General features: G+C 45.3%; 2 protein-coding genes and 1 long non-coding RNA gene across 5 annotated transcripts in view; 2 read left to right on the forward strand and 1 right to left on the reverse strand.

The window, feature by feature from the left end:
- Positions 1 to 5,714, forward strand: part of LOC120022696 (protein PRRC2A-like) — a 41,207-nt gene extending 35,493 nt beyond the window's left edge. For all 3 annotated transcript variants that reach the window (XM_038966679.1, XM_038966681.1, XM_038966680.1), the window contains one exon: positions 47 to 5,714. In XM_038966679.1, the coding sequence (XP_038822607.1) occupies positions 47 to 3,101 (3,055 nt within the window). In that variant the 3' untranslated portion in view covers positions 3,102 to 5,714. The remainder of the gene's footprint in view (positions 1 to 46) is intronic.
- A 1,647-nt stretch (positions 5,715 to 7,361) lies between these two features.
- LOC120022128 (casein kinase II subunit beta) lies at positions 7,362 to 10,829 on the forward strand. Its single transcript, XM_038965974.1, has 7 exons — positions 7,362 to 7,474; positions 7,979 to 8,059; positions 8,358 to 8,460; positions 8,829 to 8,944; positions 9,058 to 9,133; positions 9,518 to 9,707; positions 9,925 to 10,829. The coding sequence occupies exons 2-7, from the start codon at positions 7,988 to 7,990 to the stop codon at positions 10,013 to 10,015; spliced, it is 648 nt and encodes a 215-aa protein (XP_038821902.1). The 5' UTR covers positions 7,362 to 7,474; positions 7,979 to 7,987; the 3' UTR covers positions 10,016 to 10,829.
- Positions 10,830 to 16,479: 5,650 nt separating this feature from the next.
- Positions 16,480 to 17,892, reverse strand: LOC120022502. The gene is made up of 3 exons (XR_005472606.1): positions 17,809 to 17,892; positions 16,798 to 16,929; positions 16,480 to 16,698 (listed from the first exon to the last, which is right to left on the reverse strand). It is a non-coding gene; the product is annotated as an uncharacterized LOC120022502 (long non-coding RNA).
- Positions 17,893 to 18,229: the final 337 nt, after the last annotated feature.

Here is an 18,229-nt window from a genome sequence, read left to right on the forward strand (position 1 = left end):
CGGTTTCCATAAGTGTCTTTTATAAAATCTCTGGTCTTTATTTTAGGAGTGACACCCCTCCAGTCCGTGGTTTGCGAGAGGGAGGGCTAGGCCCCATCCAGCAGCCAAACTCTGGCTCGGGCTCCTCCAACCAGACCCCACCACCTGTGGGCACTCAGGTGGGGGGCCAGGGAGGAGGCAGTCACCACCACCAGTCCTACATGGGAGGCCGGGGCAACTACAGCAACTTCCCCGACCAGGGCTCCCGCATGGCCCCCCACCAGCAGCAGCAGCAACAGAGGGGGAGTGGTGGAGGCTTCGGCCACCAGGATGAGGGCCAGAGCCACAAGGGCGGCCAGCAACAGGGCCAGATCTGGGGGGCCCCCCACCCCCAGTACGACCGCAACGGGCGCACTGACCTCTCCCCCCTGGAGAATAACAACTCCCACCACCTTCAACACCATGGTCATCAACAACATCAAGCCCCCTCCCACTTCCATCTCCACAAGCCCGAGAATGGCCGCGGCGAGAGAGGAGGCGAAGCCCCGAAGAAGGGTGACCCCCCGCCCTTGCTCCAACAGCCGTCCCTCTCCTCCTGCTCATCCTCATCTTCCTCATCCAGGGAGGACGGCAGTGGAAAGGCGGTCCTGCATCACCTCCCACCTCAGCGCGAGGCCGACACAGGAACCGGGCAGAGACATGAAGCAGGAAGCAGCAGAGAAATGAAGCAGGATAAGATGGGCCCTGGCCACAGCCACTCTCAGTCCTCTGTGACATCTCAGCAGTCCCAGCAGCAGAGGCAGGGCCAGGAGCAGCACCACCACCGTGACCCCAAGCCCAACCAGAGGGAGCGAGGCGGGAGGGAACACAAGACTGAGACCCAGTGGGGGCCAAGGCCTGGCAGCAGCAACACAGGGGTCCCCTCCTCACACAACAGGAGAGCAATGGGTGGAAACTCCCGCGGAGGGGAGGATTCATCCAATCACCCAACAGCGTCTGACCACAACAAACCCGCCGGTGGCCAATCGGGAGGCGGCAACACCAACAAGAGGGCGGGGCCTATCAAGAGGCCTGTGCTGAAGAGAGATGGAGGAGGGGAGGGCGAGGGAGGAGAAAAGACCAGCGGCGTCTTCGGAAAAGACAAAGACGAAAGACAAGATGGAGGCCATTCATCAGTTAAGCAGGAAGGATCCTCCGGCCCACAGAGCTTCGCTGCAGTGTCTGGTAAAGAAGAGCCGGCTCAGACCGGTCCTAAACCCAGAAACGGAGGGAAGGATCGAGCAGCAAACGAACGAGGAGGAGTGGGTAAGGGGCCCAAAAATGGGGTCAACCCCACCCCCTCATCAGGGTACTCCGGCCACCCCTCTAACAGGCGGGACAGAGAGCGTTCCTTCGAGAGGGGCGGTGGTGCGTCCTACCACAGCGTCTCGGCCCGTGGCAGCAGAGTCGGGCGAGGTGGCGAGTTCTACGGGCGCGGCCGGGGTTACCGAGGCACCTACACGGGCATGGCCGGGGGTGGCAGCGTTAGCCGTGGCAGGGCAGCGGGCAGCAGGAGCAGCCGAGACTACCGATCCGGCGGAGGCTACGACGAGGCATCGGGGGGAAGGCGCGGCCGAGGGGGGTCGCAGGCCAACCCGGGGCGCGCCCGTAATCAGAGCGAGACCCGCAGCGAGGGTTCTGAATACGAGGAGGTCCCAAAGAGGAGGAGGCAGAGGGGGTCTGAGACGGGCAGCGAGAGTGCCGCCAGCGACCTAGCCCAGTCGGACAAAGAAGACCGCAAGTCCAGCACCAAGAACGGCAGCGGCACAGATAACGTTACCGGTAGCGGCTCCGCCCCACCCAGAGGCTCTCATGCCCGGGTGTTCACCCCCAGAGGTGTGCCTTCCAGGAGGGGCAGGGGGGGAGGTGGCGGGGGAGGAGGTGGTGGGGGAGGAGGTATCTATAAAAGTGGTGGTGGTGGAGGAGGAGGAGGAATGGCTGGAGGTCACAGGTCAGGATCTCGGGCCGACCCTCACGGCTGGGCCTCCAAGTCCTCAGCCTCAGTCCGCAAGCATCAGGCCCCAATGCAGTCGGCCGCACCCAAAGACACGGGTCGCGGAACCAGTGGGGAGAAGAAGGAGAAGGCAGCAGACGGAAGCCAAGCTCAGAATCAGGGAGGAGCAACCCCTCTGCAGTCTATACCCGCTGCACCTACTCCAGCCCCACAGGGCTCCACAGAGAACGGAGGAGTTGGAATCCAGCAATCCATGGCTAACCCCACTACCAACTCCAGCGGGCCCCTTCCACTCCCTCTCTCTGGGCCGGATGGGCGTGGCTTCCCTCGCGTCCCGCGTGATGGCTTTGAGCGCCCTCCGAGACGCCGTCGCCACGGCCGCTCCCAGCATCAACAGGATAAGCCACCGCGCTTCCGGCGGCTGAAGGAGCGAGAGAACGCCGCTCGCATCAACGGAGAAGTTGGGGTCATCGGAGGAGGACGACCCTCCTCGCCCGGACAGAGTTATGTTCAGGATGTCACTGACGGCACTCCCAACGCGGCGCCCACAACCGGCGATGCCCCCAATGCTAACACCAATGCTACCACGGCTACCAACAACAGCAACAACAGTACCGGTGGCCATCTTGGAAGTGCTAACGCAAACAGCCACCACCACTACAACCAGGGCATCTCCGGCCAGGCCCACTCTCAGCATCACCACAACCCAGCAGGGGGTGCCAAATCCCCCGACTTCTCCAACCAGAACTCCGATCAGGCCAATGAGGAGTGGGAGACCGCCTCCGAGAGCAGTGACTTCACCGAGTTCCGGGAGAGGGAGGGAGGAGGAGGGAAGTCCTATTCCTCCCATCACCCACCCGGAAGAGGAGGTGGTGGTGGCGGGGGAGGAGGAGGGGTCGGAGAGCGAGAGATGACGGCGAAAGAGCAGGCGGCAAACAAGAGAAGCTTCTCCAGCCAGCGTCCCGGGATGGAGCGACAGAACAGGAGGGTCAACGCTGGAGGAAGAGAGGGAAGAGAAGGAAGAGGCCCACGGGGACCGCCCAGTGGTAGTGGAGGCGGAGCCGGAAATGGAGGGGGCCAACGCGGCGAGCGCCGTGGAAACTGGCCTTCCCCCAAAAACAGGAAGTGAAGTGGAAGATCTGGAAACATTTCAAATGCATCCACCCCGCCCCACTGTTATTTATCCCTTTGTCTGTCGTTCCTTCAGCCTCTCTGTTCTCGTCCCTTAACATATTAGCACATTATTGTTCAATACATAGTTATGGAGACAATGTACACACTCACGTTAGGCTTCTTTCGCTCTTTATCCATCTACTATCTACTGTCCGTTATTGTAAAGTGTCACTCTGCTCCCCCCTTTTCAGTTGTACCCACCACCACCCTTCAGAATTCCACCCCGTTTTAGGATCAGCAGACACACTTGTTCGTTTTGAACACACACCTTTTGACGGGAAAACATTTTTAAAAAAACAACACACGTGTTTGCATTTACAAGCACAATATGACATATAACAGACATAAACAATCACGCGCAGTAGTTTGTGTGTATGCAGTATGATATGTTAAACATGTTGGATAAATTGGCTAACCAGGAGAAGGCAGATTTGTATATTTATGTACCTGTGTATATTTCTACCACGCTTTGGGCTGGGGTGGTATTCTGTAGGGCAGTTATCTGCATTATATTTTCCCACGTGGGGTGGGGGGGTGCAGGTTCTTATTTTAACGAGAACAATTGTACCATAGATTTATACAAATAATTATCTTTGTGTTTTGTTTCCCCTCTTTGCCTCTTGTCCGTTTTGTTTCAGCCCCCTCCCCCCTTAAAAAGTTAGGGGTGTGTATTTTTATTCTGCAAAGCAGGTCTTTAAAATAACTTTTTATACAATTCCCCCCACCTCCCTCTGAGTTTTTGATCTCCCGACGAACAAGTACATCTCTTTAATTACTGTGACAGCCACAACAGGCCAGTTGAAGTACTACTGCTCACCCATCCACACTCTCCTCACATTGATTGTTGTCTCTGATATCAATGTCTTTGCTGCTTGTTCAGAACTAGACGGTGTGATTTTGTTCCTGTTGACCTGCTCTTATTACTTTCTGTTGCTCTTTTGTTCCTGTTAGATATAAGGTTCTCTCAACGTAGCATTCTCTTCTCACAAGCTGCAGACGTTCTATACCAGGGGTCTCGAACCTTATTCCTGGAGAGCTACCCTCCTGTAGTTTTTCGCTCCAAGCCCAGTTGTAACTAACCTGGTTCAGTTTATCAACTAGCTAATTCTGAGAAACGTGTGTGTGTGTTAGATTAGGGTTGGTGTGAAATTCTACAGGACAGTAGTGCTCCAGGAACAGGGTTGGGAGAGCCCTCTTATATACACTGCAAAAAAGGACGTTTTGCTGAAGAAAGAGTCTCTCCTGTTCATCAAGTTTGTTTACCCTAAGAACACTGAATTAATAGCTTGAATGCTTTATATAAAAAATAAAACAAATACATTTTCTGTGGAGGCCATTTCTTTTCTCAAGATACTTTCACATGAAACTTCTGGTCAGGGAAACATTTGTTCAATGAAAATGCAGGTCAGGTTGCGAGAAAGAAATATAAAGTTATATGCTCTTATTTTAAGATACCGTTTGACTATTTTTTTTTCGATTTTTTTCTTTTCTTCAATTGATAAATGAGTCCACTCCTATAGTATAAAGAACTGGTTGGTGTATTTTTATTGAACAGATTTGTTACATTATGCAGTAGGTGTCGTACTCTGGTTCCAGAGTGCTAAGTTTGGCCATCAGAGTATTGTACTACTATATTCATGCTGTCCTACTCAATGTAGGAAGGCGCTCTACTCAAATACAACTGCACTGTGCTGTAGAAGAGACAGACCCCTGTAACAAAAGTCGGGCTGGCAAGAGCTCCATATTGAGGAAGTATTTTCAAAGTGTACATTATTTCAAGACAACCTTTCCAAAACCTCGGTGGCAACTATATAGCTCAATTGAACTGAATCTTGGACTATGGTGGAAAAGGGCCAGGGTGATGTGTTGTCACACCACTGATTTCCCAAGTGTCCAAATACATTTGCAAGGTATAATACTATTCTCTAAGAGTGTTACAGGGAATACATGGGTTTAGAACTTTTGATGTAGACTGACAGATTCACAAAATGGCTTACAGCTTGTTTTGAAAATTTGATGGGGGCGGGGTGCAGCATCCAAGTTAAAAATTGATAAAATTATAACTTTTTATTTTATTTATCTGCATACATTTTTCACTGCTTGTAAGTTGGGGTTTGTTTGTTTACTGACAGCCACCATTTTAAGATTAGCTTTGGGATGTTTTGAGTAGGGCATTTGAGTGCATTTGTGTGTGCATGCATTTTCTGGTGTCTATTTAATAACTTTTTGGGGGGGGAGGTCATGTGGATGGCAAACACTTTTGCCTTGTTTGCCCACACTTAGTTTTAAGAACTATATTAAGACAATTCTACAGTTCTTTCTTATACATTTTATGTATATACATTCAAGTATATGTTTATCCAAATTAAGTACATAATCAGTTACTTGGGTATAATGCCATTTTTGACATACACCAAGGCAGGCAAAAAATGAAGTGGGTAAATTTTATTTTCCACTGACTTCTACTAAGCATTACCACATCCATGGGTGCAACTTGCCTTGCCTGTGAAAAAAAAAAAAACATTGGTAGCCATACACTTAACACAGGCTTATGAGCCCTGCATCCTTCCTTAACTCTTACTATTGATGTGCTCATATTGTATGTATCCATGTTTTAAAGAAAACAATAGTGTATTCTTGAAAACCTCAAAGATTGTACTATATTTACAGCATTACCAAGGTACCTGGAGTGGTTAAAGCTGTTCTATAATTTATGGTTTATTAATGGAACCGTAACATACCAATATATATACATGTGTATATATCAACGTTTTTGTCTACCCCAACTTACATTCCCACAAACAAATGTTGCCATTTTTTAAGTTCAAGGGAGCAATGTACAAGCAGAGAAGTGTCTTATTATAATAAAATTACAGAGAATAAACTTTTGTTTTAATGGAAAATCTGGTTTTGTCTGAGTTTATTATGAATTGCTGCCATGTGAAGAAGTTGACACAAATTAAATCTATATTAATTTCAGCACCTGGGCAATGGTAGGTGGTTCTCTGCACTGATATGCATGTACAGTACCAGTCAAAAGTTTGGACACACACTACTCATTCAAGGGTTTTTCTTTATATTGACTATTTTCAACATTGTAGAATAATAGTGAAGATGTCAAAACTATGAAATTGAGATGGTTTGGGATTAGTTGGACCGCAGAGTGAAGGAAAAGCAGCCAACAAAGCATATGTGGGTACTCCTTTTAAGACTGTTGGAAAAGCATTCCAGGTGAAGCTGGTTGAGAGAATGCCAAGCGTGTGCAAAGTTGTCATCAAGGCAAAGGATGGTTGCTTTGAAGACATGATTCCATATGTGTTATTTCATAGTTTTGATGTCCACTATTATTCTACAATGTAGAAAATAGTAACAATAAAGAAAAACCCTTGAATGAGTAGGTGTGTCCAAACTTGATTGGTACTGTACATCATGGTCTTGCAGATTGATGATCGGTGTATGGAGGATAGGACATTCCAATTTATTTGATTGGGAAATACTGCTCAGTTATGGAAGGGTGCTCGCTGGATAGAGCGCTTAGCTGTTAACTAAGAATTTGTAGGATCGAGGCCTTCCCACCTAGAAAGGCTTTAGCTTAATTAAAGTGTCTGGGTTGCATTCAGAAGATGTGGGATAAAGTCCTGCAAGTTTTAACAAGGGCTGGGAGATTTTCACTCCCGCTTAGAGCTTTGAAGGCTCTTGGTCTTAATGCTATCCTAAATCCTTGACTGGGTACTGCAAGCCATATAAAACCAAAGCCTCCCCTACAGAACTTGGCCACCTTTGTTACAGCATGATTCACGAAGGACCCAAAAATATGAGGAACGGTATTCTTCCAGTGTCCGCAGAAGGCATATAATCTGTAAAAAGTCATTACAAGCAGATGAGGAATTTGTTATTCTTATCTCTTAATTTTTTTGGAGGTATTTTTTTCAAACTGCATTGTTGGATAAGGGCTTGTAAGTAAGTTGTATTCGGAGCATGTGACAAATACATTTGATATTCAAATCAAATCATATCTATCCGCTCTGGACTGCCCTCACTGGTGGTTTACCAGAGAAGAAGATTCTGTTCTCATCCTACATTTTATACTGGACAATATATTAAAATCATAACGCAATAAAACCTCTGTTTTTCGGCCTTTCTCTTAATATTGTTGTTGAAGGACTTCAAAACTACAGTACCCATAGTCTCTGAATTTGTACGTCATCAATTTGCCTACAACGAAAACACCTACTGCAGCGGTTTACTGGGAGGTGGTGTCCATTTTATTTACAACACTAAATATTACGTTTCTTATATTTTACTTGCGTTAAACCCATTAAAGAGGGGGTAAGTTACCAGAATTACTACATGTATTAATGTGAGATATGCTATAGCTAAGAGGACTTGCGACTGAAAACTGATCAAATTTAATGCGGCCTAGTTTGGACGATGCGCCATATTGAATTTCCACCTGGCTTTAACGTTAGCTGCTAGCTAAGGATGTAACTTAGCTAGCTATCATTTTCAGCTGGTCATTTAGCAAACTTGGGTACGCTACTAATTATGATTGTTGATGTAACATAGGTATTTTCATGGGTAATATCCTTATTTCGTACACTTCCAATGTCAACTAACGTTAACTACACATTTGCGCGGTAACGGTAGCTAACTAGGTAAACCTACAGTTAACGTTTTCTAGTTACCTAGCTAATTGCTCTTATGGTTTTGATATAATTATGTTTGTCTTTTTTATTGTAGCTCACTACCTATGATATTTTTGTGTTGCTGAACTATCAACCGCCGTTTTCACATGACTGAATGGCTCTGTTGTTGAATGTCTTTACCCTTTAGTCTCCCGAGATGAGCAGTTCAGAGGAAGTGTCATGGATCTCCTGGTTCTGTGGACTGAGGGGAAACGAGTTCTTCTGTGAGGTCAGTATCTAACAGCACCCAGGGCAATATAGCCAAACTCATAGACCAATAAGTGAATGTAAGCTAAGACAGGGGTGGCCAATCCTTTATCCTGGATGTGCAGGTTTTTGCTTCAGCCCTACACACCTGAATCAGCTAACCACGGTATTGATAGGCAGGTAGTGAGTTGAGGAGTGCTCGAGTAAAATCCTGTTATTCACAGCCACCCCTCACTACACAAACACACTTTCATGCATGAATAGGTCTGGCATTTGTCGCTAACTTCTGTCACCGCTTCTGTCCTCTCCTCCATTGGCAGGTGGATGAGGACTACATCCAGGACAAGTTCAACCTGACTGGGCTCAATGAGCAGGTTCCCCACTATCGCCAGGCCCTGGACATGATCCTGGACCTAGAACCAGGTCAGCCCAACTCCAGAACCATCTCTACTGCACTCGGAAGTACAGAACATCCCACACAATTTAGATCAGAATACAAATATTATTGTTGCATCACCTCAGTGTTAAAGTTATGTACGCACACTAAATTGCCTCAGTGGTCACTAACCCTGATCCTGAGTTATAGTGTGTGGCAGGTGTTTGTTCTAGCCCAGCACTAAAACACCCAATTCAATATTTTTGGGTTGCTGTATTAGATGCCGATATCTTTAGCATGTGTAAAGACGTCACAGTTATGTACACAATTATGCTTTTGTGAGTTATCTTTAAATCAGAACATATGAGTGGCCTCTTCCCCTCTCTTATAAGCTCTTCCCTCCTATGTTCCACAGATGAGGAGCTGGAGGACAACCCCAACCAGAGTGACCTCATAGAGCAGGCAGCGGAGATGCTTTACGGGCTGATCCACGCACGATACATCCTCACCAACAGGGGCATCGCTCAGATGGTACAGCGACTACCTTTCTCTGTTTCCAATGTTTGTTGAGAGGCTGCATATCACATGTATGCAGCATTTCTCCTGAAATGTTTTTCACATTGATCTCTATCTCTCTTTCTCAGTTGGAGAAGTATCAACAGGGGGACTTTGGCTACTGCCCCCGCGTCTATTGTGAGAACCAGCCCATGCTGCCCATTGGTGAGTGTGTGTCTGTCTTGTTTCAACCATTACCACCCACGCCTAGTGTGGGGACAAGTAATTGACCGTATAAGACTTAAGGGTTGTTTTGATTAATCTCAAAGAGCAACATTTGTATCTTGGCTTTTAATGTTCGTGTGCCAAAGACAGAAACAATTCTGGGTATCCAGCCACATTGCTTTCCGAACCCAAACTATGCTACGCAGATCCTCCGTGTACTGTATCGTTGAATCCTCTGTGTAATATTTGAATGTATTACGATCCGTGTCAAATCTAATCTTGTTTCCAAAAGACACCTGGATGAATACAGTAGTGTGTCCTCGAGCATTTCATAATAACTTCAGACCAGTAACGTCTCTAAACGCTCCCCTTATCCCTCCCTAGGTCTGTCAGATATCCCAGGCGAGGCTATGGTGAAGCTGTACTGCCCTAAGTGTATGGACGTGTACACGCCCAAGTCCTCCCGGCACCACCACACGGACGGGGCCTACTTCGGCACTGGATTCCCACACATGCTCTTCATGGTGCACCCTGAGTACAGGCCCAAGAGGCCTGCCAACCAGTTTGTGCCAAGGTCAAGTACAACTGTGTCACCCTAAAATAGGGTTGTGCCTTTTCATGTCATTCCCACGTAACTCACTGAAAGCAAGTCCTAGATCAATTTCCTAATAAATATCAGGTACATACCATAGGAAAGTCATGTAAAATAAGTGCTACCATAATAGAATCTCTTCATAGACCCCTATCACACGCTCATCAAGATCTAATGAATTCTCATGTCCTCACAACAGGCTTTATGGATTCAAGATTCACCCCATGGCCTACCAGCTCCAGCTGCAAGCAGCCTCCAGCTTCAAGAGCCCTGTCAAAGCCATCCGCTAAAGCCCAGAGAGAAAGAGAAGGGAGAGAAGATGAGGATTATGAGGGGACGGGTCAGCTGCACCAAGCTCCATACAGATGCCTCCTCCCCGTCCTGCAGACTTTATTATTTGGTTTAGGTTAGGACGTTTGAGAACAATGTGTAAAAAATTAAATGTGAGCGAGACAAACGCACAGGTTCTATCCCAAACCCTCACACACACACACACACACACACTTAGAATTACATGTGTCTGTTACCAAACTCACCAGTGCCAAAACAGAAAAGGGGGAGGGAAAGAAAGTCCATGGATGTTATTGGATTTGACGCTACTGTTTCCTTTTGTGAAATTACCCCATTTTGCCCTGATGAACTCTCGCCATGTTCTGTTTTTTTTCTGTCCTGTCTTTGGCACGGTTTGGTAAAGGGTCGTGGTAGAACGTCACCACTGGTTGAATAGCAATCCCTACTCTACCCCCATACACATGTACACTGGCTGGCTCTCACAGAGACTGCTTGGTTGATGATAAGGACACAATCTGTCACTAAGGGTGTTGCCATCTCACCTGCTTCTGTAAACCATTGTTTTACCAAGGCACACACTCAGGCTTGTATCACTCTTATTGTGTGACACTCCCTGAGGCCAATGTGTCAAGGCAGTCATTCACAATAGTGTTCTGTCAAATTTGCCTTAAACAGAGATGCGCGCTGTGATTTGTGGTTTACAGGAAGTGCGAGTCTAGGACACATAGCTTTGAGTTTGTATATGTGTGACGTAGGATAGACACGAATAAACCTGAAATGAATTAAATGTTCTAGAAGGACCCAGAAAAGACATACCAATCCACCTACTGTCTCTGTGTGCGTCACCCAAAACAACAGTCCTGTTTGTGCTGGTACTGCATGGTGAGAATGTCAGCTCTGTCACATGTTGCTGGGCTAGTATCACTACAACAGGACACATCTCTCTCCACAAACGCAACTGCACTGACTTGACTGGTGACCCTCCACACATTATAGTATAAATATTTATGTAAAATATAGTGACAGAAAATCTGCTTCTATTTGGGAGAAGTTTTTTGTTTGTGATGTAGTAGGGGTTTCATCACCTTACTGCACATGTACATTTGAGTCCTTGTGGCAAAAAGTAGAATGCTTGATACATGATTTGATTTCAGAACAATAAGGATGGATTTGTCAAGATTAGAATGAATGTACAGTACCAGTCAAAAGTTGACACACCTACTCATTCAAGGGTTTTTCTTTGTTTTTACTATTTTCTACATTGTAAAATAATAGTGAAGACATCAAAACTATGAAATAACACATGGAATCATGTAGTAACCAAGAAATTGAAACAAATCAAAATAGATTTTAGATTCTTTTAAGTAGCTGTCCTTTGCCTTGATGACAGCTTTGCACACTTGGCATTCTCTAAACCAGCTTCATGAGGTAGTCACCGGAATGCTTTTCCAACAGTCTTGAAGGACTCCCGAGCGGCGCAGCGGTCTAAGGCACTGCATCTCCGTGCTAGAGGCGTCACTACAGACCCTGGTTTGATTCCCGGCTGTAGGGCAGCGCGCAATTGGCCCAGTGTTGTCCATCTTAGGGTTTGGCCGGGGTAGGCTGTTATTGTAAATAAGAATTTGTTCTTAACTAACTTGCCTAGTTAAATAAAAAAGGGCTTCCCACAACACTTGTTGGCTGCTCTTCCTTCACTCTGCAGTCCAACTTGTCCCAAACCATCTCAATTGGGTTGAGGCCAGGTGATTGTGGAGGCCAGGTCATCTGATGCAGCACTCCATCACTCCTTGGTCAAATAGCCCTTACACAACCTGGAGGTGTGTGTTGGGTCATTGTCCTGTTGAAAAACAAATGATAATCCCAATAAGCGCAAACCAGATGGGATGGCGTATCGCTGCAGAATGCTGTGGTAGCCATGCTGGTTAAATGTGCCTTGAATTAAAAAGAAAAAATCGCAGACAGTGTCACCAGCAAAACACCATCACACCTCCTTCACGGTGGGAACCACACATGCGGAGATTATCTGTTCACTTGGCGTTCTCTCACAAAGACGCAGCGGTTGGAACCAAAAATCTTACATTTGGACTCCTCAGACCAAAGGACAGATTTCTCCCAGTCTAATGTCCATTGCTCGTGTTTCTTGGCCCAAGGAAGTCTCTTATTATTGGTGTCCTTTAGTAGTGGTTTCTTTGCAGCAATTCGACCATGGCCTGATTCACGCAGTCTCCTCTGAACAGTTGATGCTGAGATGTGTCTGTTACTTTAACTCTGTGAAGCATTTATTTGGGCTGCAAACTGAGGTGCAGTTAATTGCCGATTTCTGAGGCTGGTAACTAATGAACGTATCCTCTGCAGGAGAGGTAACTGGGTCTTCCTTTCCTGTGGTCCTCATGAGAGTCAGTTTCATCATAGCGCTCATGGTTTTTACGACTGCACTTGGAGAAACTTTCCAACTTCTTCAAATGTTCTCTATTGACTGACCTTCATGTCTTAAAGTAATGATGGACTGTTGTTTCTTTTTGCTTATTTGAGCTGTTCTTGCCATAATATGAACTTGGTCTTTTACCAAATAGGGCTATCTTCTGTATACCAACCCTACCGTGTCACAACACAACTGATTGCCTCAAACGCTTTAAGAAAGAAAGAAATTCCACAAATTAACTTTTAACAAGGCACACCTGTAAATTGAAATGCATTCCAGGTGACTACTTCATGGTGCTGGTTGAGAGAATGCCAAGCGTGTTTAACGCTGTCATCAAGGCAAAGGGTGAATACTTTGAAGAATCTCAAATATATTTTCATTTGTTTAACACTTTTTTGGTTACTACATGATTCCATATGTGTTATTTCACAATTTTGATGTCTTCACTGTTATTGTACAATGTAGAAAATAGTAAAAAATAAAGAAAACTCTTGAATGAGTAGGTGTGTCCAAACTTTTGACTGGTACTGTATGTCTGTGTTTTTTTTGCAACCGTGGAAGAGTGACCAGGATTCAGAATTCTCAATAAACATTTTCTCTTTTCATACAATTGTGTTTGGTTAATGTATAAATTAGGTAACTGTAGCAGTCTGATCTGTGATTGTATACTATACATTGTGAAGGCAGTAGTCATAAAGGGCTTATAGCTGATGCGCAAGACTGTTTATTTGTTTGTGTGTGAGAGAGAGCATGCATGGGCATACCGGTGAGGAAGCACATGCTCTGAGGTGTGAATGTATGACTAACATCTATACGTCCAACCTCAATTCAATTCTAAAGGCTTACTTTGTGTGTGTGTCTTAATTCCTGGCAATGTGGTGCGTCACATGTTTGAGACATTTCATACAGGGCTTATACATTTGCGGGAAGTTATACAATTTCCTTAGAGATAGATTGAACACTCATCTTTGTATCTGTACCATTAAAGTGTCTGTGACAGCATGGGAAGCGCCATTGAGGCAATCTCCATTTTGAAGTAGTACATTTTCCTCTTCGCGATTGGCTGATTCCTCCTGATGACCCGGTTGGACATGACCCCAAAAGGGTCATCAGGAGAGATCAGCCAATGAAGTTGGAAGTCCCAACCAGTTGACTACATTAAAATGGTGGAAGCCCTGGAAAACTAAAGGCATAAACCTTTAAATGACTTGGTAACAAGAAATACATTTATTTCCATGACAGATTTAAAAAGCAATTTTGGACTGACCATTGTAGATATTTTCAAATACATGCAATTTAAGAGACAAAATTCATAAATTATACAGCACAACGGCAGAGGCATGTCTTAAGTGTAAACCTAATAATGACTCAATCATCGATGCTTGCTGGGAATGTTATAAAATCCAAAAGTTATGGGCAGGGCTATAAAGTTGGCCGTCAGAAGTATTACAATGTAAACGTAGTTTTAATCCGTCTGTCTGCATATTTCAAGACATGGCATATGGGGATGTAGTGAGATACCCAAAAGGCTGGACTTTTTATTCTCTTCTTATCACTCATCTTGGAAAAATGTATACTAAAAACGTGGAAATCAATCAATCCCACAGTTAACACATCAGAAAAATCTAATGATTTATTGTTGAAATACACGGGCGACAGAGAAAAACAAATTGGTAGGGGAAAGCGAGGTAAGTTGTCACACGGGTAAGTTGTCAAACCTTTCATACCTCCAACACTAGACGCGCTATCTCAAAAATCAAATATCTACTTTGTGGGACTACATGTCTTATGGTCAACTTCCTGTTCACATGTGGTCAAGGTCACTCTAATCTGAGGTGAGCATAAATTTCTTATTTTTCCCCTTCAAAAGTAAAAAATTGGCACTTTACATTTTATTCAATTAAACTTTGTTAGGTATGAACGTTCAAAATTATAATTTTGCACTGAGTAGAGGAGACAATAACATATCTTTTGATACTTTAGCTGCAGTTCTATGTTGAGCTAACCTTGTTGCCAGCCAACATTAGCACACATGTCAGTTTGGGGCAAGTTGTCTCAATGGCCTTGGGGCAAATCTTCACATGTGACAAATTGCCCCAGTATACATAGAACATGCTCAAAAAACATTGTGATATTGTGTAATCAGCTCTGATAATAGCATTAAATGTTACTGTAAATGGATCATTATAAACTCAGCAAAAAGAGAAATGTCACTTCAGGACCCTGTCTTTCAAAGATAATTTGTAAAAATCCAAATAACTTCACAGATCTTCATTGGAAAAGGGTTTTAACACTGTTTTCCATGATTGTTCAATGAACCATAAACAATTAATGAACATGCACCTGTGGAACGGTCGTTAAGACACTAACAGCTTACAGACGGTAGGCAATTAAGGCTGAAAGGAGGCATAAGGTGTGGCCAGGGCAATAAATTGCAATGCCCGTACTGTGAGACACCTAAGACAACGCTACAGGGAGACAGGACGAACAGCTGATCGTCCTCGCAGTGGCAGACCATGAGTAACAACACCTGCACAGGATCGGTACATCCGAACATCACACCTGCGGGACAGGTACAGGATGGCAACAACAACTGCCCGAGTTAGACCAGGAGCGCACAATCCCTCCATCAGTGCTCAGACTGTCCGCAATAGGATGAGAGAGGCTGGACTGAGGGCTTGTAGGCCTGTTGTAAGGTAGGTCCTCACCAGACATCACCGGCAACAACGTCGCCTATGGGCACAAACCCACCGTCGCTGGACCAGACAGGACTGGCAAAAAGTGCTCTTCACTGATGAGTTGCGGTTTTGTCTCACCAGGGGTGATGGTCGGATTCGCATTTATCGTCGAATGAATGAGCGTTACACTGAGGCCTGTACTCTGGAGCGGGATCGACTTGGAGGTGGAAGGTCCGTCATGGTCTGGTGCTGTGTGTCACAGCATCATCGGACTGATCTTGTTGTCATTGCAGGCAATCTCAACGCTGTGCAGACATCCTCCACCCTTATGTGGTACCCTTCCTGCAGGCTCATCCTGACATGACCCTCCAGCATGACAATGCCACCAGCCATTCTGCTCGTTCTGTGCGTGATTTCCTGCAAGACAGGAATGTGAGTGTTCTGCCATGGCCAGAGAAGAGCCCGGATCTCAATCCCATTGAGCACGTCTGGGACCTGTTGGATCAGAGGGTGAGGGCTAGGGCCATTCCCCATAGAAATGTCTGGGAACTTGCAGGTGCCTTGGTGGAACAGTGGGGTAACATCTCACAGCAAAAACTGGCAAATCTGGTGCAGTCCATGAGGAGGAGATGCACTGCAGTACTTAATGCAGCTGGTGGCCACACCAGATACTGACTGTTACTTTTGATTTTGACCCCTCCTTTGTTCAGAGACACATTATTCCATTTCTGTTAGTCATGTCTGTGGAACTTGTTCAGTTTATGTCTCAGTTGTTGAATCTTGTTATATTCATACAAATATTTACATGTTAAGTTTAATGAAAATAAACGCAGTTGACAGTGAGAGGACGTTTCTTTTTTTGCTGAGTTTATATACGTATGGTTTAGAGCAGCAGACATATCCCTGGACTACACAAGTCAGGCTCTAGCGTGTGTATGTCTATTAGCACACTACATGCCTACAGATATACTTCATACAGAGTCATGAATTTAGTGTGGTGTTATGAATAGCATTGTGGCAAAGCGGGCAAAGAAGATGTTTAGTTTGTCTGGGAGCAAGACATCGGTGTCCGTGACGTGGCTGGTTTTCTTTTTGTAATCCGTGATTGTCAGTAGACCTTGCCACATACGTCTCGTGTTTGAGCCGTTGAATTGCGACTCCACGTTGTCTCTATACTAACGCTTTGCTTGTTTGATTGCCTTGCGGAGAGAATAGCTACACTGTTTGTATTTGGTCATGTTTCCAGTCGCCTTGCTGTGATTAAAAGCGGTGGTTCGCACTTTCAGTTTTGCGCGAATGCTGCCATCATTCCACGATTTCTGGTTAGGGAAGGTTTTAATAGTCACAGTGGGTATAACGTCACTGATGCACTTGCTAATAAACTCGCTCACCGAGTCAGTGTATACATTGCGTATACATTGGGGATAATGTGTGTGAGTGTGTGTGACAGAGAGAGAGAGTGTGTGTGTATGTTGTTTCATTTTCCTTGTCAGCCACCCATCTCTGCTTTGTCAGTCTTGATAGGCCCAGTGTATGCACTTCTGGGTGAGGCTGTCGGGCAGTGGTGGAGTGCATGGCAGATCTGAAGGAGAGATGCACAAAGTTACAGTAAATATACAGTTCAACAACATGTTTGTTGGTGTGAGTGAGCGTTTGCGTATGTAATATAATTCTGAATTACCTGTATCCATCTGGGAATCCTCAAAATGTTCTCCCTTCACAGCCAGTGTAGTAGGATCTGGTGCAGTCGGTAAATTAAATACCACAGCTGAGGACTGCTGTGACTGCAGCTGAACTGCTGGGGGTGGCAGATCTAAAAGAGAGAGACACAATCTTCTTAACTGACAGTAATCGTACAACTAAACAGACGGAATAAATGTAAGGCCTAGATTCAATCAGATCAAGCATTATCCGGCGATCTGTCAAATCGGAAAGCAGCTGCTCTTGATCATTGTCACGAAACTTCAACCGTCTTACTTGCGTTACATGTTCGAGAAAGTGTAGGCTATATAGAAATAAGGATGGTCAAATTCAAAATCATTAAACGAAATAATGAGGATGTAACGGCTGTTGGAAGGAGAGGACCAAGGTGCAGCGTGGTACGTGTCCATATTTATTAAATGAACACTGAAATAACAAAAATAAAAGAATAACGACCGAAACAGTTCTGGCTGGTGCAGACACACAACAGGAAACAACTACCCACAAAACACAGGTGGGATGAGGCTACCTAAGTATGGTTCTCAGTCAGAGACAACGATAGACAGCTGCCTCTGATTGAGAACCACACGCGGCCAAACACATAGAAATTTAAAACATAGAACAAAAACTTAGAAGGCCCACCCCAACTCACGCCCTGACCAAACCAAAAATAGAGACATAACAAAGGAACTAAGGTCAGGGCGTGACAGAGGATTTCTATCAGCCTAATGGAGGTGTAGATTACATCTCAAATTCCAGTGTTCAAACTTGTAAACAGGGCTGCATGAGATTTCTGTTAATGCAACTCCGTGGAGCCAATGGCAAAGTCCGCTTTGGGTATAAATGCCAGGAGCCGCTTGTGGATTTGACAGCTCTAACACAGTTCCACATCTCACACCGCCAAAACATCCGCTATGCAGATGTCGGCTAAAGCGGATGTGATTGAATAGAGCACCAAGTGAGGGCGAGGATGCATGTATGTGATAATTACCTGTATCACCTGTCGTGACCAGTATAGCAGGTGCAGACGACTGCAGCTGTGAGGGCTGTGGTTGAGATAATAGGGATGTCAGATCTAAAAAGAGAGAGGAACAATTTTCTTAAGTGGAAATAATTATACAACAAAACAGATGTGTGTGATAATTAACTGGACCACATCACATCACTGCTTCAGGTCTACAAGCCTCTGGAAGTTCCAGCATTTCACTCCAGGACTGGAACAGCTTGGTGGAAACACTCACCTGTCACCCAGCGAGCTTGGTTGACAGATCTGAAAGATAAGCACAATATTATTTTAGTGACAAAGCCTTGACTACACTAACCTAAATGTGTAGCGGTATTAATTAGAGAAGGGTAAAGAAGATTTTGTTCGGGCGCCAGGCAAGTATTAACCATGCCGAAAGAAAAATAGT

Source organism: Salvelinus namaycush, chromosome 27 (genome assembly GCF_016432855.1).
Source record: "Salvelinus namaycush isolate Seneca chromosome 27, SaNama_1.0, whole genome shotgun sequence".
In the NCBI taxonomy this organism is placed as follows: Eukaryota; Metazoa; Chordata; class Actinopteri; order Salmoniformes; family Salmonidae; genus Salvelinus; species Salvelinus namaycush.

Coding starts and splice junctions, on each gene's coding strand:
- LOC120022128 (XM_038965974.1), top strand. CDS start 7,988: ATGAGCAGTTCAGAGGAAGTGTCATGGATCTCCTGGTTCTGTGGACTG. Junction 8,060..8,357: donor GAAACGAGTTCTTCTGTGAG/GTCAGTATCTAA, acceptor CTCCATTGGCAG/GTGGATGAGGACTACATCCA. Junction 8,461..8,828: donor GATCCTGGACCTAGAACCAG/GTCAGCCCAACT, acceptor TATGTTCCACAG/ATGAGGAGCTGGAGGACAAC.